The sequence below is a fragment of the Tubulanus polymorphus genome, chromosome 3 (genome assembly GCF_964204645.1).
Source record: "Tubulanus polymorphus chromosome 3, tnTubPoly1.2, whole genome shotgun sequence".
Lineage (NCBI taxonomy): Eukaryota > Metazoa > Nemertea > Palaeonemertea > Tubulaniformes > Tubulanidae > Tubulanus > Tubulanus polymorphus.
This window is the reverse complement of record NC_134027.1, coordinates 7,791,968-7,813,356: the sequence shown is the minus strand read 5'-3', so window position 1 is coordinate 7,813,356 and position 21,389 is coordinate 7,791,968. Positions and strand designations below refer to the sequence as shown.

Here is a 21,389-nt window from a genome sequence, read left to right as displayed (position 1 = left end):
CTAGTTTTTCATTCACACCATGAACAGCGTGAGATAGATTTACGGATACCAAATGCCAGATCGGAAAACATGCACGTAACAATTCCCATAGCTCCTAATCGGTAATTATTTTTTTTAAAGTTCAAAAAATACTTAAATTGCAGACACAATTAATACATGAACGAGAACGCGCACCATCACGTACCGTTTCTACCAGTTTTCTAGAATCATCTCAGATTTTCATAAACATTGCGGGGATTGACAGCTACCAAACCTATGGGTATATTGGTTCATAATCAATCGAGTATGATCTAAAGGTAGTCAATGCCGTATAACACGCTAGTGGAGGATTCGACAGATTAACTGAACGCGAGGGTTAAAACTACAAGGAGCCATTAAACCAGCTCCCAGCGGAAATTACGGTTAAACCGGCTTCCACAGCGCAGGGCTTTATTTCTAGCTTTCTATAGCACCAAAATGGAGGAGAATTTATCAAAACACCCCCTTATTCCGGTTACGGTACTAGACAAGTTTAGGGTACTCAAACCTGAGTATCTTTTGTGGATAAATGAGGTAAAATGATTGCAACGAATATAGCCGAATTGCGTATCGGTGGCCGCCATTTTTCTATTAGCTATTAACATGCTGTTGAGCGTGGTAAGGCAAATACAGTACCCAAAATTGAGTATACCCTTAGATAAATGTGCCGAGAGTACCATACTTGAAGAGGTACTCAGAATTGAGTACATTTCGATAAAATTCGTCTGGGAGTCTGGTAACTACTGGTGGAGCCAGTTCGAATGAAAAGTTTTATCGAATCAGAAACGTGTCAGCCGTTTCACATACCACATGATTAATTGCCCTGTAACGACATTAGTTTTGGTAAATTTACTTCTTCGTTATTCTATTTATCTCTTATCATTCTTCTGTGTTCGCTTTAAATATTAAAACGCGCGTGAATATTTTCGTATCCTCTTTTCGACGATATTTCCTCACAATTGAGATAAGTTCGAAGAAATATTGACATTTACCGAGTGTACTGAATTTGAAAAATCTACTTTCTCAATCTACGTTCGTATAACCGTGTGCGGATTCTCGACAGCGCTCGCAACAACTATTTATTCTACAGATCATTTTGTGGGATAGGACATTAAGTATATATGTAGTCGGTACTTGGCCAACAAATATCTCATGAAGTTGGATAGCAGCGCCAGTCTCTTCACATGTTTACGTTGTTACCTTGGAGTAATTATTTGATTAAGATAAGATGTGTCCAGAAGATATTCACGTGACGTCATAGTGCATCGTATTTACCGTTAAGTTAGTGCATCCTCGCTTGCCGGGGGTCCGGTATCGCTCCCCGAACTCGCTTCCACCGACGTTCGGGGAACTTTAGCTGAGTGGGTTCGAATCCTTCGAAAGGTGAAGATGAAGTTAGTGCCTTACTGAAGTATAAAGCCAGTAAACAATAGCGTGATTAAAGTCTCACCATTTTCAACTGTCGTGGCAAACTGATATGGACTTACAACAAATCCGATTTCATCACGGGCGTTTTCATACGAATAGATTTACAACGCAAAATGTATTCAACTTCAACAGTTAAGTAGTTCCGACGATCGAGAGGGAGCGAACCAGCCTGCGGCATTTCAATTGAAACAAGAGATTGAAAAAATAAGAAGCCCGCAAGAGAACGAGAACAATGTACGTTTGCTTACTAGAAAAAATATATAAATTATATTTTTTATTATAAAATACATGTATACATGTATAACGGGTACATTATTTCAATCGATTCATTCACTACTATATCATATTTATTGCGACCACGGTTTTTGTCTACAGAGAGATTCTAAAACATCGCTGCAACCGATTCATCAATGAAAGCATTAAAACAAGATTGAAATACATTCTTTCAAAATGGAAACATTACACAGAATGATGAAGCGCACTCTTTTCTTCTGAGACACAACCGAGAATTAGCGTGAAAAGAACGAACATAATTCAAATTATATAAAAAAGAATGAAGATTTCCCCCAAAGGACATTACAGAGTTATTACATGCACTGAATGAAGAAACACAGCGCACCAGGGTCGATGTCGGGACAGCCATAGTTTGAGCGACGATGGATTTTTTTAAGGTTGCATTCTAAATTACCGTATATTGTTTGATAAGAATATTTTGAATGTGGGACTTCGAGTTGTTTAACTGAAGACCCTAGGGCTCATAGCTAGATAACTGGAATTGAACCGATTTTGCGATAGAATAGTCATGAATAGTCGACACATCAATTCTAATTTGTTATCACTTTTGTATCACTGGGTTGATTATTGTCACTGCAATAGGGCATTATCATAAATGTTTTAAAGAGGAACGACAAGCGCGAACATGAAGTTTCAGTCATTCAATTAAAGGAGGCGACATCAGTAAAAAATAAACCACTACATCGCCGATTACAAATCATTTTCAGAAGATCAAACTGAAACGTCTTTTTGCAGAATGTACATATCTAGATGATCGAAAAGTCATACGCAGTTCACGTTGAGGGCAACCTCTCGCGCGGGAAAACTAGTCGGTAGTGCACGAGATTTGTGAACCAGCACCCTTTTAACTCGGTTAGTTTTCATAGAACCTATAGGATCCGCGGTAGTCATGGGTTCACTCGAAAAACGGTTGAACTCAGGAGCCTTTTTTAAATCAATAACGTCGTCATACTTGCGTCATAAGTAGCGATGGCCGTGTCGTTACACTTCACTCTGAATTTACTGACTAAGTTTTCAGTAAGTTTTTTGACGCCGTAAAAACCGTTACAATAATATTTATATACCTAGTATACGTTATATATTAGGGGTTCTGCGTGAGTCGATGTGCACTACGTCATCAATATTGGCGTTACAAAATAACAATTTTAAAACTACAATCACAATTGTGAATTTTGGCGCTTATTTTGTAATCGAAAATATTTAATAACCCTTATCTTTTTGATAAATTTCAACAATTATTTTTTGTTTTTGAAAGGATGTCCATCCACTACGTCATACATTTGGGCTAGACTGGTTGCCGGCCGATTCAGTGCAATGATCGATATATTCAAATCCAAAATAACTTCGTCGATCCTGAATATAAATCGCATATAATTTACATTATATTATTCATTGTCGACAATATTACGCAATATATTCTGTTATTTTTCAAGGCGCCAATAAACATTCATGTTAGTTTTCTTGTTAATTCAATAACCATACATCTTGAATTACATGAGTAAAATTCAACCCTAATCCTAATTTCCAACACTGCTACAGTGAAGCAGAGCAGGCTAGGCAATACTTCATTTCATTTTTAGGCCTAGCGCGCACGGCGCAGGGAAACGCTCGAAAACATATGTCTGTCTCGTGTTTCCGTGCGTCGTGCGCGTTGGGCTCGACCCATGTGATTGTTGGTTTTTCGACTGTACAGTTTCTGATATGACAGACGAGAATTGTGTGTAATGTGTCGTCTGCTTATCTCTCGTTTCCGGTGAAGAATTCATTCCCGATGGGTTCAGTCGACGGCGGCTTGTACACGAAATACGGAGATGCCGACCCGATGAACAGTATAACATTATTCTTCAGAGTAAATCTGTAAAACAAAACCATTATTTGTTCACATTCAGGGCAACAAGAAAATACTTAGAAATCTGTAAATCAGCAGTACTGTCTTGGCGATAAAAGGCATGAAAGAGTCAGAGCTCCCCCGCCTCTTTAAAATTTATGATGTTAATTCCGAAACCAGAAAATCGCCCTATTCGCACGGGAGGGGAGATCTGAGTGCACAAATAAAAACTGTGGAACTGTCTTGGTTCCATATTTCAGACCTAAAGGCAAGAAATGAAATGACAGCCAGTATGTATGTGGCTGTGTCCTAATGGTTTATTCGATACTGATATAAGCATATCTAGTTGACAGCAGAAAAAGAACAAACAATGACCGACCGTCGGAAAACCAGCGCGCTATCCCGAGTTAAACTATTAAGAGTTCTTGTGCTGTGTATGGTTTGACAGTTGTTCGCGCATGTGATAACAAATTAACAGCAATAGCCCCTCTCTACAACTATCCCGAACACTTCCGAATCCAGAGATTGAGGACACACAAATGTCCCCATTACCATAATAATTGATAATATGGAATTCAGTTTTCTTGCTATTCGCGATGTAGAACGCGCTTTTCCTATTCACCGACTCCCTAGCGAGCAGCAGGATTGTGTAGAAAACTATTGGTTTCCAAAATGCAACTATAATCGCGAGTGCTAGAATTTTACCCCGCTGGGCACGTGGCTAATGGTCTGAGACACATTGTCCATCGGAAGAGAAAGGAAGACTGGTGCAGAGAAGAGTTTATCTCTGCTGGGAGAGACCATTATTCCAGACGGCAGACGTTATCAAGAGGTTTTTCGTACCCAAACGAGTCATCAATATCTTCAGGCCGAGTTTAAATGAATGGTTATCGCAAATTGAAATTAGTTTGGGGAGATATACTGATGAAGTCAAATGACTTACCACGTGAGTGATCGCTTCGTGATAATAAATAAAGAGATCTCTCAGACTTATTATGATTATCCACACGCGAAGTGCTCGAAGTCATCTTCGCTTAAAGTACTCGTGATAAGACGGAGAATATTGCTGCTTAATTTTCTAAGTCGCTCAAGAAACAACGCGATCGGAATGGATTTGATAAATTCAACGCGCGTTAACATTGCCAGTTAGGTCTCGTAGGAGCCCGAATTTCAGATTTTAAACCAATCAACTTGTGTAACGATTGCGCTTTGATGTATCAGGTAATGTATCTATATTGACGTTAATAGTGAGTCCCCAGACGACAGAATACACGCGAAAAATATTCACCGCACAATTCCAGCGATGCATCTCACCTCCCCGAATGCATTTATCCATCAAAAATAACGAAGCCGAATTCATTAAGTTCACCTTGAAGAACCTTGGCAAACATGAAATGATAAGATACGCTACAAAATCTAAAACGTGCGGACGATTGTCTTAAGTTTGCCAAAAACGGTGAAAAAGGCACTAACAAGAATCCGAATGAATCCCCAGAAAATTTTGAACAGATTCTCTAAATTCGATCTTTTATAGAGTTGTCTGTTTTAAATTCCAATATTCACTATGAATGCATAGTGGCAGAAAAAACGCCCGAGAAAAATTCATCCTTATCTAGTTGAGAAAATATCGACAAGTTCAAGTACGCCTACAGCCTGCTGATGTTGCATGACTACGGGGATTTTGTTTGTGCAGTTCATCGCATGTCAACGTCTCATGATATTAGCGAAACGAACAGTTATAAAACTGCTATTAAGTATATGCTATTATATATATATATATATATATATATATATATATATATATATATATATATATATATATATATATATATATATATATATATATATATATATATATATATATATATATATATATATATATATATATATATATATATATTAAGTCTGGATATTAAGTTGATTTAAGTCTGGTGTGAAAATTTACCTTTTTTTAAACAACATTTTATCGAAATGTAATAGGATGATGTATGTATTTCATATAAACCGCTCTAATACGTAGTGGAGAGCAGTATATAAATAAATGTTATTATTATCCATGTTATTGAATATATATTTCTTAAATACGTAATCATACCTCAGCATGCCTTTATGCAGCCCGAATGGGTCGACTCCTTCGACGAAAAACAGCCCTGAACATTTGCACAGCAGGGCTACAACGGTGTAGTCTTCACTGCTGCGCTGATTGAAATACAACACATAGACTTTCCTGGAAAAAAAAAACTTTTCATTACAGATATAATTGGGTTCCTTTTTCATCAATTCCTTTTCACTTATTCAACTTCAGAATCGTGAGAGAGATTCGAGAAGAAAACTGTATCAGGTGTAGGATTTTATTTCGTCATGTGTAACGGTTTAGGAGATTTTCAGTTGGAAAAACAATGACTATCCGTACGTACCCGGCACCGGGTAAATGCAATAAAGGGTTATTCACGGCTAACGCCTGTCGACACGGTTTCAAATGCGCCATCGACATCGGTTTACTGTCTCGAATTAAACGAAATATTTCCTCTTCGTATCTATCCGCAATAATCGATCGAACTCCCGCTAACTCCGGCCGTGGTTCTCTGATAAAAGAAAAAAAAATCTCCTCAATTAGAAAATCATAACTTAATATATTACATACAATCAAATAGTTATAAGCCAGTCTTTTTCAGTGTTTAATCAAAGCAAAGCATAATTGCTACAATATTAACGCAGAGCCACTTATAATATTGGGGTATTACTATATCGGATTTTAAGCACTACTGTATCTAATATTTCGTCGGATCTGCGAAAAACAACATAAAAAGTTGACAATAACTGTTTCGTGTGCAAATTGATAATAAATCCGGCGAGGAGACACGAATCTTAAGAAGTAAATGAGAATTATTCGGGAGTGAATAAGTCTGAACGGAGGCTGATCGGAAATCACAACGGATAAAGGTTTCATTGGTGAAATTAACATCAACAGGGTATTAGAAAGGATATTATTAGAACAATTCCAGGATTACGATTTTAAGAAACAATAACAACAAAGCAAGTCTGGATTTATATTTCTATACGCCTATATATAGGGCCAGTGGGATAATGCGGATCATAGTTAGCACCACGCCCTTTATTTCAGAATAACAGACGAGTTCTCGAAATGAGAACAGGAATGTTGAAAGCACAAGTAGATCTTATCACTAGGGTAAGTTACATGCTAATCTGTATGCCAGCTACTGAACACAAACACACGACAAAATCCCGACTTTCTCATAATTATATTGACCATTAGCACGTATCTGCCCATTCCCAAATGATTCTACACACCACTCACCACGACGACGACTTCAAAGCTATGAATCGTTTTATGCCCATTGGACCAATTATTGCAGCAGATCACTCAGATAACAGAAATCCGAGTACAAACGTGGCATAAAATAATCCACTGTGAACATTGTGGCGTTTGTTGCATCGGCATGCTTCCCAGTCTGACCTGCACTGGTAAAACTAGAACAATTCATGTTTCTTACCCCGATCAAATTGGGAATGGTACATTCGACATAGATTTCCAACCACAGATATTTGACCATGTCTATTAGGAGCGGAAAACTGAAGATTCGGAATCCGTTATAACATTTACCAAATATTCATCAAATTTTTGCAGCTACGTGAATTCAATTCTACGCTAGAGTCAAAAGAAAATACATTTCAGACGGTATATTCTGAGCCACATGCGGACTAGATCTAGATACGTTTGATATAAGCCGATCATTGAGAGGAATGGCTGTAACAGGGAGATTCAGGGAATGTCCTTGACTATCGGCAAGGAGGGAGGTGGCAATCCAAAAGCTAGCTAGAGACTTACAAGTGACCGTCAGTACGAGGGAAAGTTTCGAGACAACAGAAGGCTGAGAGAGGCAGCGTGCAGAGATTAATGCCAAAAGATTAATCCCGCGAGATGGATCGCAGCTTCACAACTTCTAAATAAAATATCATCGCGTTCTCCACAATGCGTCGAGTACCGCACTCTCTCGAGCTTCAACTGCTGTCAAATGATTTAATGAAAACAGATCAGTTTTTCTATAATTATCGCCAATTAGCATAACGAGCGGCGTGAAAGATTGCTCGCTGGTGACCCGAAGTTGTTGAATTCGTCGAAATCAAATGTTTGCGCGGAGGATTCGTTACTCCAACTCACATGCCAGAGACAATACCGCAGACAAATGAATACATTTTTATGCCTTATCCTTCCATGACCGTTACATTACACAGGCATGGCGGTCTTAGCAGCAGCCGTAATTAAACATGACTGTTTTTCAAGGAATCTTGCCGTTAGTCTCCCTCCGTTAGCTACTAAGGTTGTAATTAGATTGTCTAATTCGGCATGTCAGTCCTTCCTGCTCCTTCTACACAACCTTTTATATGGATTATCAGAAAAAAAAAACATGGAATATCCCTCTTACATTGGTTTTAGCATTTATATTCCTTCATCACTCATTTTTCACAGTGTTTCAGTAAATAAGTTCCACACTGATAAGTGACGACGTTACAGTGACTCAGTGTAACTCGATAAGGAAAGGTTTTATTGAGCCAAGAAGTCAATAGAAAAATTAAAAATCCATCTTAAATAAACATGCGAGTTCGATGTAAACTGCATTTGGTGCCTTCGTTTTACTTTTACTTTTATAGACTTACAGATTGACGACTCGTTTTCTATTGAACAATTGAGCTTCTAATTTTGAAGGTTGAACAACAGGTAAATGTTGAACTCTCGAGATGTCTGGTACGACCATTTCATAGTCTTCCATTCCACTGCTGAATTTCCATACCTCCCACGACCTAAATTCATAGAAAAATCTTATTTAATTTCTCTAAGTTCAACATTCGAATATAAGCAAAAAATTCGACAAAAAATCTCAACATAAGCTACGATTAAAAGGTTAAGATCGCATAATGAAATAAACATTCTGACTATTAGGCAAAAAAAACAAGTGTTCCAAGTAGCAGAGAACTACCAATAAGCGATATACATATATTCTAAGGCTTCGATTGTAAAAGAAAGATGAACATAACTAATGTGTTCAACATTACAACACTCATAAGAAACAATCTAAGTAAGTTCTATGAATCATCACAGAATCAACTTTAATCTTTCAATGTACTTGAATAATACCTTCGTCTGCAACATTTCTTTAATCTGCCTTTTAGCTTGCGTTCGTAGAACGTTCGTTTCATCAGGAACGCTAATCCAGGGATTGTTTCTATTCGGTACAGTAACGATATATTACTTGAGACTCCTTCATACCCTACAATAAACATATACATACGCGACATGAAACCCCCGTTCCAGAGTTAAATAAAAACCCGGCCAAATCAAAGGTTAAAAAAGCCAAATCAGTATGATTGACTTGAGAGCTTGGGGATTTTACTTGAATTTTTTATTCAACCATCAGAGAAGATAGACGTCGGTGATTAAATATGAATCAAAATGAGCTTATTTTCAAAAACATAAATCCAAGAACGGGAGACTATGGATTTTCTACCTATTGTTGAATACTAAAATTGAATTCCGACTAATTTTATTCAATCTTATGATTTTTCAACCAGCGGCGATTTAACTTTGTTTCTAATTTTGAAGCTCCATTCATAAGCCAAATTTCGGCTCGAGTCTGATCCGCGCCAATTTTTCCGGGCCAAATCTTTTCCATGTGACCATCGGTAAAGCGTCTCATCGTGGATAAACCAGAGATCCAGCGTATGCATGAACTTATGACATCTTTTATTCGCAAATTAAAATGACTCACGAAGTTCACATTAAGACAGGCGGCAAATTCAATTATTATATTGAATTATTCAGAAGTCTATCATATGTGGTATCGGTCCCATTAGAGCACCTAGTAATTAGTACAGTCTTACTAATTAAACCGTATAACTTGTCACCCGAAGTTTTCTTTGTCTGATGGCGGATACAAGCGAATTTACGAAATAAGAATTATTCGTTTTTATTGAAATGATTTTTATTCTTTGAAAAGTTGCGTATTTTCATGTACAGCATCGGAAAATTGACTTGAGTGGATTAAAAAGGAGTTTATTCCATTGTTACGTCTTGTAACGGGTAAGGCGCAATCAATTCTACGAAAATGAAACCATAAATTAATCTTACTGATTAAACAAACCGTTAAACCGGTAATTTTCATATGGAATGCGTGACAGTGGCAGATGAGATAAATCAATCCTAAATAGAACTGTGCAGAACAAAAAGCACGAAACACCTCAAAACATAAGCGTCACCAGGGGAGGTTCGGGTGCGGATGAAACCATCTTTTTCCATCTTGATTCTATGACGAGTTTTATCACCTCAGACTTACAACAATAAGTCCTTTGGATATAGGCAGCTAGGAATCTCTTAAACATTGATGCTATATTGGATAGTGTCGTTTTTAAGCTCCAATAGAAAATAAACTGTCCTTATTTTCGTAGTAAAGACATCTCTACAGTACCGTATGAAGGCAGCTGGTTTGACTAGTCAGTTTACATTTTTATGACTAGGTAGCCGAGTTGCGTGGGCGACAAGTAAAAACAACTCTATCTTCTAAACTAGAAAAAATGACACTAATTCCACATTTTCCAACTTGTCAAATTTCTATTTCTCATTCGACGTGGTCAGGGTCGCAGACAAGTGGAGCTAATATCCTTGGATGAATAAAAATTGAAAAAGAAAATACGACACATCGTTGCAATGAGAGAACATCATCTGCAGCGACACAATCATTGTTCAAAAATTCAAAGCGCCTGAAGAAAATATGAAATAAAACCTAACGCCTTAGATTACTTTCTAGAACACATTTTATTCTGATATTTCTTTGATGCAAACTATTAAGCAATTAGATTTAAAATGATGAGGCAGAGTTTGACGGATCATCAGTGTTTCCGCCATACTTGGACTTATATCCTTATCCTTCTGTTCACTGAAATAAAAGGATTCAATGATATAACTTACACCAGCAGTTTATCTAGGTCTCATCAACAAATATATTAACTTATACCAAAATTACGAGAAGATAATATATTTTTGTTAATACACAGCACCTACAGGCAATACTTGCAATGGTTATGACATGAATCCTTAAAGTCAGATTCATACTTTCTTATAATTTCTAGATTATCTTTACTCAATCTAAACAACATTCTATCATGTACTTCTGTTATTTATCCTAGTCAAAAAAATGATGAATGATTTAAATTCAATGAAAAAATAAAACAATACTTACAATTTGCCCGATATCTCAAGCGATCAAGATGACGTGGAGATGGACGATGTCGAGGAGGCGGAAGCCACTGACGTATCGGCGGGCAACCTTCACCGGATGGATCTTGATCACAAGACGGAATATCAGATCTTCCGGCCACACCACCAATAGCCACAAGAACAATCAAAACCACTACAACAGCCTTCATATTCATCTCCGATTCAAGAAAAGAAGCGCGTCTATTTAAGTTGAGCGTAAATGCCGAACACAACTAGAGACGAACTAAAACCGTTTATATAACCAGCTGGTCGGGATTTAATTATCTTTTATCTGAGTTATGATATCTGCAGTGACTGCAGATTACGATGTTAATGAAAATCATCTATCAAATGAAAGAAAGCTCAAGATAGATATCAAATAGAAAAAGTTTATCTCGACTCATTTTTTGAGATACTTAAGCCTTTTCCAACTGTTTTGAGCACTAGAATTAATATTCAATTGATCACATGACTCCTCGTTAGGCCTATTCCAAACTATTACTTATGCAGGGAAAGTGTTCCTAATATTCAAAATGTGTGCTACTGGTAATTGTTAATCAACGTCTTGATAATCAATTTCTAAACTGACATGAGTATAGATATCCACCATGTCCATCAGATGAGCGATATCATCAAATAGAAATCTTTCAATTAAATTCACAATTCATTGTTATCGTCATTCAAAAGACAATATGTTAAATCCATCAATCATTCATAACATTATTACATCAGAATTCATTGGAAAAAATATCAAATATCAGTGAACTGTTTGTAGCAGATGTAAGTTTTCCAAAGATAATTTACCATTTGGATTCCAAGCAGATATTCCAATGAGCGTTTCGTCCTGTTTAAGCATCGGCAAAATCTGAGCCATGAAATATAGATAGTCAGGGGAAAGTACGACTGCTTCTTCAATCATCATCACATACGATTTCTTCGGAAATAAAGACCAGATTTTATCCATCCCTTGATTCATGTAATCTGGAGAAAGATTTTAGGCATAAAGCTAAATTCGGAAGCGATTGAATTTTGTTGGGTTTACTTAATAAGTCATGCACTTTACTTTATACTGACAGTAGATTTCTTACTCGATAGACCAAAAATGTTCTACCGTGTAGAGAAAGATCAGAACTCTTGGCAAAAATCGAATAACACGGCACTAGATTTCATTCAGGATGCATACCAGGGAATGTTTCTAAACTATCAAGTAATACGCTATGAAAGCCATAAACTGAAGCCATATCGCCAGCATCAGGGTGTTCCTTGTCATGCATCACCTGGAAAAATAGGAAAGATATTATAGAGACTTTCGATAATTACGAAATAAGACTTTATTCCATAGTTATACTTACATACACAATCTTTGGATCTACTCCTGGTTGCATCAGTATAGTATCTAACAACATCTGTAAAGCTTTGCCAGTCATATCTGAAAGAAATTCCCCTCGAATTACACTCCAAAACAACACGACTCAGTTTTGAGTGAAAAATGTACTCACTAAATGAATTGAAATCAAGTGTCAGATCTTTAAACTTTAGACAAAACATTTCCCAAAAAAAAAAATAGTTATAACGACGTACTAGTAAAAGGAATCATATTTCTACCTTTGATGACTACAGCAATGGGCGTCAAAAATACAACATGTCCTTGAAGTGCACGATCAGTTAAAGGGGCTGGCGCCAATAACTCATCCATGTGATTCACTAGATATTATATGAAACTAACCATTATTAACCGTTTACAAGACTTCTTAAATAAAACTTATGACGCATTTCAATACCATCACTCACCATCACAGAAATCATCATAGCCTTCATATTTTGTACAAAATTCTCGCCTTTTTGGATTTTTACTAGTCAATGGATCTGGTTTTATCTTGAAACCTTGCACTGAAAATATTTCAATTGGGTTCAAGTATTCGTAGTCAGTGAGTGCCATAGTTTGTGATCAATCATGGAACCGGGTTCTGATTCGACTAGGGGTCCAGGAACACCATGCACACTTGGGAAGTGGTCTGAAATGATTGACAATCTGACTTCAATCTGATTTCAATATTCCTGGAAATTACAAAATATGCATGGGCACAAATGTGAATAGAAACATTTAATATATTTCAATATTCAACTCCCCTGGTGGTGAGAACAATACACTGGGTTATTTCATGTGAGGAGTAGTATCCTATCACAGTGCTAACACTTATTGAATACCATGACTACAAGTTAAAACCTGTCGATATTTTACTCAAAATACCATTTTCCAGATATGAATGAGAACTGATAAAACTTAGATGGCCAATGGCTGCATAAAAGTCGACTGATCCAAAACCCTGTCAGATATAGTGAACTCAAATTTCAATGTAATAAGACAAACCACGAAGCTAGAGGCATAGGATGACCTTTTTATGGAACAATGGCTATAAGCCGGCAATCTTGCTCCCAATAGGTCCAATTTTAGGGCTCCAGATGTGTCTAAATGGTAGATGCATACATAAAACTAGACATCAAGACCACACAAAAATGTGTTGAGAATTTGCCAACAATACTAGATACGGTCTTCAGACAGATGGATGAATGGATGAAAAGTGATCATGATAGCCTGCAAATTTTGAGAGCATCAATTTCTACTTACATTTTGTGGGAACGCACATTCTCTTATCAATTACATTGGGCCACTCATGTCGGATTCCCGAATATTCTAACTGTAAATCACAACAACAGTTAACATTATCAGTTACATATTTCATTCACTAAAGGGCTCCTCATCCTAGTAATGGGAAGTTGGTAGTAATAGTAGAACACGAGACTCTCTAAACCTCTTGTTGTTTTTATTTACCTGTTCACGATCGACAAATCCATCAACTCCTTTCTGACCGATGAAATACCAGTTATCACGGAATCGCATATTCTGTACTTGTGCACTACCCAATTCATTCAGTAGGTGTTTAGCGTGATCAGACAACCTGAAATAGATAAACTAAACTATCAAATCTCAATATCGATACTTGGTGCAATACGCCCGTTATATTCTGATTGAAATGTCCAGTATTGCACTAATCTGTTTGACTCACTTTCTAGCTGCATCATCATAAGTTATAGCTAGTATAATTTCACCTTCTGTGATCATCTCTAAAAATATTTCCAAATGACTGCTGTCTACAAGACACAAATTTCATAAGCATTAAGGATAATGGTAGATTAAATGGCATTTGTCATACAGTCGTCTTTCTTACCTTCTGCATAAGTATCAAAATGTCCAACTCTAATGACTTCAATTTCCACAGGATCAATAACAGCTATATTGAAACCTCGTCCAGCATCATTAATACCTTCAGCTAGTACACTGATAATCAGCAACAAACAAATTACTCCAGTAAGTCAGTAAATTTTTCCAAGCATGTGCCCATTTTTGAGTTACGTATGAATACAAAGATTCCTACAACTTACTATTTTCCGTTGACACAGATTTTTGGGCCTGCGTCAGATCTTTTCTGTTTTCCTGTAAACATATGGACGGGAAACGTGTTTGGGCCGCAAGCATGGCGTAGTCCACAATTAGCCAGCTCCTTGCCAGTCATCATACTTGACCTATCACCAATCTGAGGCTTTGTCACTTGGATCTTCTTCAAAGGCCCAACTGTAAAACAAACAAAAAAAGTTTTGGAAATGATTTCCCAACTAGAACTTTATGTGTTACAGAGTATTTTATGTATGAACATCTTTGTCCTGAATAAAATGATCATGCAACGAACAGAATTTAATCACTCTTAAATAACTTTTACATACTGATATAAATGAGAAGAAAAATTGTTAAGCTTCAACTGAACAAACAAGTTTGGTAATTGCAATTTCAATGAAATACCTCAAGCTAAAAGGACGCCACAAAAATGCAAATCAATAGAAAAATTCCAAAAGTCTTAGAAGGATAAGTCCTGAGTTGGCTAAAAAAACCAATTCCATTTGAAAAGGCTGCAAAAGTATATGTGGGATATTTTCTATCATAAGCTAAACCAAATCTTACCTATGCTAGTCGTCATTCACAAAATATATGCCTTTCATAAAATATCATCAAACTTTAAGAAATAAAATGAAGACCCAATTATGTTATAAGAAACTAAGCAGCCAAGAACATAAAGAAACGACTATAGCCTAGGATTTCTGATGTTACCGTAAATCAGCTTCTGAAAGCATGCAAATTAATATAAACAAGTTTCGCTAACAATGGCAAACAGAACACAAATATGTAATTACATGCTTGAAAATGAGGATAAAAATATCTGGTATTGAAGATAACTAATGAAAACAATACAGCAAATAATAACCAGTAATATTATGCACTGGTAGATTGTATAAATGGTTATGTGCAGTTTCGGGAAAAAGAGAACGCATTCTTTTATTTATTTGGAACAGGCAACAGATATTGTAATTGATTTAAAAGACTTCATGATCTACCTGGAATTGAAATACAGCCTTTTATCTCAGCTGGGTCTGCAAAATCTTGTTCACTTCCTCTGTGGACCAACTATAAAATTAGATTAGTAATTCCATCAATCTACCGTAGAAATGATTCTAACCTTGTTGAATCATGGACTTTTTATGCCCGCTTTTTGTCGGAAAAAGTACTTCTTGCATTTTTTATGTACATGTTAGCTACCAAGTACCTTTTCAATGGCTGAACCAGATGCCAGACCTCTCTGTCCAAGTATTACAAATGTGTCCCTGAATTTAACTTGACTGATACTTTTACTTCCATAACGCATCATCCAAGCACGAGCATCTTCATGAAAACTATGAACAAGCAGAAAATGTCAACAAATATAAACAATCTTAAATATAATATACAGAGTTGTCGAATTAGAGAGCTTGCATCATCAACCTTACTTGTAAGACATTTCATCAGCGCTTGCTGCTAAAATAAGATGACTATCGGCTACTACTAACTTCAAATACCTAACAAAGGCAGCATCTAGGATCACAGAGCAAAAAGATCATAAGTAAAAAATAAAATGTACAATATGTGTATCATGTTAGATTCAGCAGCTGAAAATATCAAAATTTAGATATCTTACCATCGAGATACGTATCAAAATGTTTGATTTCAACCAATCTTTTTGTTTCGTCTGAAGAAAAAATAGCATCACTTTTTGCAATCAGATGTAAAGCTAACTAACTTGAATGAATATTGTGGTTTATCTATTAAGATAATGAATTTTCATTTGAGAAATTCAACTCTTCAACATTTTCATCAGAAATCTATGTACTATACTGCCAAAAATGTTTACCATTGATGACGACAACCATAAGACCACGGCTCCAGTTTCTGCGTGTATTACTGACAATACTAGATGAAAAAAATCAGTTGAAACATTTAGATTACAATAAGTTTGTTGATTTGACCAAGTTTCCATTTCCTACATTGTGTAGTAAGTTATTATCATAACACATCGTAAGATTATATGAGAGACGCAGATTATATGCAGAGACTATTGTACAGACATTGTGAGAAATCTGATCGAATGTAGGTTATTCATTATCCAGGACAGCAATTTCAACAACTTTCCAGAGCCCTTATTAACAATTATTATTTCACCAACACATTTATAGGTTTATACAAGGGATTTTGTAAATTTCACATAGCTTAAGAAATCCCATGAAGATTATGGCTAAACTCTGAGAACAGTTCATTTCATGTTTATTTGCAACTTAGACAAATATTACATCCACTGTAATGATCATCAAAAGAAGATTAATATTCAGCCAACAGCTGCCAAGTACTTACTAATCTCCGTTCCAACAGATCGAAGGTCCGATATTTTTACCAATAGCCGAACGCACATAGTAAGCATACTCATTACCCTCGCATGGTTTTTCAAGGTCACATTTAAAACCTATTGAATGAATGAATTGAAAGTATGTCATCAAGGGGAACAGAACAGTTCAAAAATAGGAATGGTTTACCGTACCCGTTTTGGCGTTTGTTTTTTCCGTAGCTGATGATTCGAGATCTGGAAACAACCAGTTGTCTTTCATGGATCCTGGTGGACCGTGTGGAAATGCACCACCGGCGGAATCATCCAAACTTTCTCCTTCGAAAAGAAGAAGGAAAATCTCGATTTTGCATACGCAGCACAACTCCAGAAAATATTCATCAGTGAGACAAACTCCAACAAATAAGTGGGATAACATTGATTTACAGCAATAAGTTGATTGATAGCATATCAAAGAGCGAGTTCTCTTATTCAAAAATCGTGAAGAAAATACAAGCAGATGAAGTGCTAGAATATTAGAATATTAGAAAAGTGCTGATTCAATTATAAACCTTAGCCATTCATGCCTACCTGAATCTACAGTCTTAGAATCCAAAAGCCTACTCGCTCTCAACAGAAACGATTTAAATACAAGAATAACTACACCCAGTATTACAAGCCAAATGAGGAAGCCTTTAATTCCTGCAATTGATGAAAATTCAACAAATCATTAAATTCGAGTTCAAAAATATTGGCTGAGGAAAACTAATTTGATCAATTACAAACCACCAAAATATCTGTTGATGATTAATTTCGGGGCTCGTAGAAGACGCCCTAGGACCATCACCTCAATCTGCAACATCTGAAACAGGCAAAATGGTTTTTTTATTCACTTTGAGAAAATTTTCTGCATCAATTTGGTTTTCTGTGTGCAGGGCATGAATTATGAAATCAAAGATGATTTTGAAATTACAAATAAAATCTGCACCCAGATAATTGTGGCAAGTTAAACAGGTTTTGATTTTTCCACCACTCAGGAATACTCTGCTATTGCATCCATGACCAGAATCCTGAACCTGATGGATGGTCGGTACAGACTCCTCCGCCCAGCCCAGACGGAAGTAGGCCTCTGGATTGCATCAACCAGCAGGCTAAAATACTGAGTCTGAAGGCTAAACCTATATATAGTACTCTTAATCGCTGATCAACAACCAGTAAGTGGGTAGTTTTGTAGTAGGCCTAGCATTTAGGTGGCATGAATTACCAACCAGAAAGAAAGTCTGCATTTTGCTCTAGTCTTTAGTTTCTAAGAAGAAGCTGGCTGGGGTGTCAGTGTGTAGTGGACATTTTCATGGAATTTCTGGAACTTTCCTAACCTTAAGTTAAGAAGATCATTAGGTCATTTTGCATTCAGATTCGGCATCATGAGTTTGTCCCGAGAAACAAGGATTAGGCTACATTACACAATTTAGAAAGACCAACATCAACAAAACATCTCCAATTCCAAAACAAGGAAGTAACTCATTTAGGTCTGTCTGCAGAGTTTCCAGAACCTGTCATGTCAGGGCCCAAGACCTGACATGACAGGTGGGACCTCAGGTGACAGGTCGATTCGCTAAAATGAAAATCGTTATGACTGAACCGATGATAGGCGATTAGAAGATATGATAGGCGCGGATTTAGAACAAATGATAGCCGATAAGAACACAAAGAACATATTGTAGTGCTTTCTGAATATATTATTCAAAAACAAAAAACAAACTAGGATGTGTTATGAATTCATTTAAGAATTTATGTTTGTCCGTTTATAAAAAGTTGTTGAACTATATCGCCTTATGATAATAAAGATGGAATGATTGTGAATTATTGGAGAACATTGAACGAATTGTTTACAATTAATTTATTTTTTTGTAACACGAAACATAAAAATATCAAGATCAGGCAAAATGATACCAGTAGTGCCTTATGTAATCATAATCAGTATTAATAACAATCATTATACTCATTAAGATTAGGCCCTATATTATTATATATTTTTATTAATTACTCGCAATATAATTAATTAACCAAGTGTACATACAATTTAAAAACATTTCAGTCCAAGCTTATAAGTTGACATAGATAAATTAGACATAACACTGATTAATTAGTGAGGCCTCACACGGCAATGCGCGCCATTTTGATGAGCTTCGGGACCTGAGGTGACAGGTCTGCATTAAAACTGATGAAATGAAGGAAAACTTTAATTTTTATGGTCTCTTTAAAGTAAAGAGTATAATATAAAATGCCAACCATAGATAGAGTTAATCTTAAGTTACTATAAAACAATAATTTTGAAGCGAGACCTCACACGGCAGCTCGCGCCATTTTGCAGAGCTTCTCGGGACCTGAGGTGACAGGTCTGCACTAAAACCGATAAAATGGAAAAAACTTTACTTTTTATAACCTTTATATAGTAATAAGTATAATATAAATTGCTAACCATAGATAGAGTTAATCTTAAGTTACTATAAAACAATAATTTTGAAGCGAGACCTCACACGGCAACGCGCGCCATTTTGCAGAGCTTCTCGGGACCTGTGGTGACAGGTCTGCATTAAAACTGATGAAATGAAGGAAAACTTTAATTTTTATGGTCTCTTTATAGTAAATAGTATAATATAAATTGCTAAGCATGGATAGAATTAATCTTAAGTTGCTATAAAACAATAATTTTGAAGCGAGACCTCACACGGCAGCTCGCGCCATTTTGCAGAGCTTCTCGGGACCTGAGGTGACAGGTCTGCACTAAAACCGATAAAATGGAAAAAACTTTACTTTTTATAACCTTTATATAGTAATAAGTATAATATAAATTGCTAACCATAGATAGAGTTAATCTTAAGTTACTATAAAACAATAATTTTGAAGCGAGACCTCACACGGCAACGCGCGCCATTTTGCAGAGCTTCTCGGGACCTGTGGTGACAGGTCTGCATTAAAACTGATGAAATGAAGGAAAACTTTAATTTTTATGGTCTCTTTATAGTAAATAGTATAATATAAATTGCTAAGCATGGATAGAATTAATATTAAGTTGCTATAAAACAATAATTTTGAAGCGAGACCTCACACGGCAGCTCGCGCCATTTTGCAGAGCTTCTCGGGACCTGAGGTGACAGGTCTGCACTAAAACCGATAAAATGGAAAAAACTTTACTTTTTATAACCTTTATATAGTAATAAGTATAATATAAATTGCTAACCATAGATAGAGTTAATCTTAAGTTACTATAAAACAATAATTTTGAAGCGAGACCTCATACGGCAACGCGCGCCATTTTGCAGAGCTTCGGGACCTGAGGTGACAGGTCTGCATTAAAACTGATGAAATGAGGCAAAACTTTAATTTCTATGGTCTCTTTATAGTAAATAGTATAATATAAATTGCTAAGCATGGATAGAATTAATCTTAAGTTGCTATAAAACAATAATTTTGAAGCGAGACCTCACACGGCAGCTCGCGCCATTTTGCAGAGCTTCTCGGGACCTGAGGTGACAGGTCTGCACTAAAACCGATAAAATGGAAAAAACTTTACTTTTTATAACCTTTATATAGTAATAAGTATAATATAAATTGCTAACCATAGATAGAGTTAATCTTAAGTTACTATAAAACAATAATTTTGAAGCGAGACCTCACACGGCAACGCGCGCCATTTTGCAGAGCTTCTCGGGACCTGTGGTGACAGGTCTGCATTAAAACTGATGAAATGAAGGAAAACTTTAATTTTTATGGTCTCTTTATAGTAAATAGTATAATATAAATTGCTAAGCATGGATAGAATTAATCTTAAGTTGCTATAAAACAATAATTTTGAAGCGAGACCTCACACGGCAGCTCGCGCCATTTTGCAGAGCTTCTCGGGACCTGAGGTGACAGGTCTGCACTAAAACCGATAAAATGGAAAAAACTTTACTTTTTATAACCTTTATATAGTAATAAGTATAATATAAATTGCTAACCATAGATAGAGTTAATCTTAAGTTACTATAAAACAATAATTTTGAAGCGAGACCTCACACGGCAACGCGCGCCATTTTGCAGAGCTTCTCGGGACCTGTGGTGACAGGTCTGCATTAAAACTGATGAAATGAAGGAAAACTTTAATTTTTATGGTCTCTTTATAGTAAATAGTATAATATAAATTGCTAAGCATGGATAGAATTAATCTTAAGTTGCTATAAAACAATAATTTTGAAGCGAGACCTCACACGGCAACGCGCGCCATTTTGCAGAGCTTCTCGGGACCTGTTGTGACAGGTCTGCACTAAAACTGATGAATTGGAAAAAACTTTACTTTTTATAACCTTTATATAGTAATAAGTATGATATAAATTGCTAACCATTGATAGAGTTAATCTTAAGTTACTATAAAACAATAATTATGAAGTGAGACCTCACACGGCAGCTCGCGCCATTTTGCAGAGCTTCTCGGGACCTGAGGTGACAGGTCTGCATTAAAACTGGTATAAATTGAAAAAAAACTTCATGCTTTAAATTGATGATCAGTCTCAATAAAATCAGTTTCTATATTGCATTCGGCTCTTTTACATGTACATCATAAAGACAATGAATATAAATAGTGAGACTTCATGACTGATGACAGTGAGGAGTGTTGCCGAACTGTGATAGTGAGCAGTTAATTTTCAGTGTCTTATTGCGGAAACGAAATATCAAGACCTCGATTCATCTAGCGAAAATATTCTCTTACAATGTGCTCTTACTTCTACATTAATTAATTCATCTACTAAATTAAAACTTA

The 21,389-nt window shown here is 36.2% G+C and overlaps 1 protein-coding gene across 1 annotated transcript; it reads right to left on the bottom strand.

Annotated features, from left to right (window-relative positions):
• Positions 1–1,749: 1,749 nt before the first annotated feature.
• LOC141901771 (protein O-linked-mannose beta-1,2-N-acetylglucosaminyltransferase 1-like) lies at positions 1,750–18,150 on the bottom strand. The gene is made up of 25 exons (XM_074789230.1): positions 17,962–18,150; positions 17,372–17,447; positions 17,177–17,287; positions 16,802–16,924; positions 16,618–16,726; positions 16,121–16,179; positions 15,908–15,958; positions 15,720–15,804; positions 15,500–15,626; positions 15,291–15,360; positions 14,286–14,475; positions 14,072–14,181; positions 13,910–13,994; positions 13,675–13,801; positions 13,471–13,540; positions 12,633–12,731; positions 12,447–12,545; positions 12,194–12,270; positions 12,025–12,118; positions 11,646–11,822; positions 8,727–8,859; positions 8,249–8,392; positions 5,986–6,153; positions 5,664–5,795; positions 1,750–3,595 (listed from the first exon to the last, which is right to left on the bottom strand). The coding sequence occupies exons 2-25, from the start codon at positions 17,445–17,447 to the stop codon at positions 3,478–3,480; spliced, it is 2,634 nt and encodes an 877-aa protein (XP_074645331.1). The 5' UTR covers positions 17,962–18,150; the 3' UTR covers positions 1,750–3,477.
• Between the last annotated feature and the right edge of the window lie 3,239 nt (positions 18,151–21,389).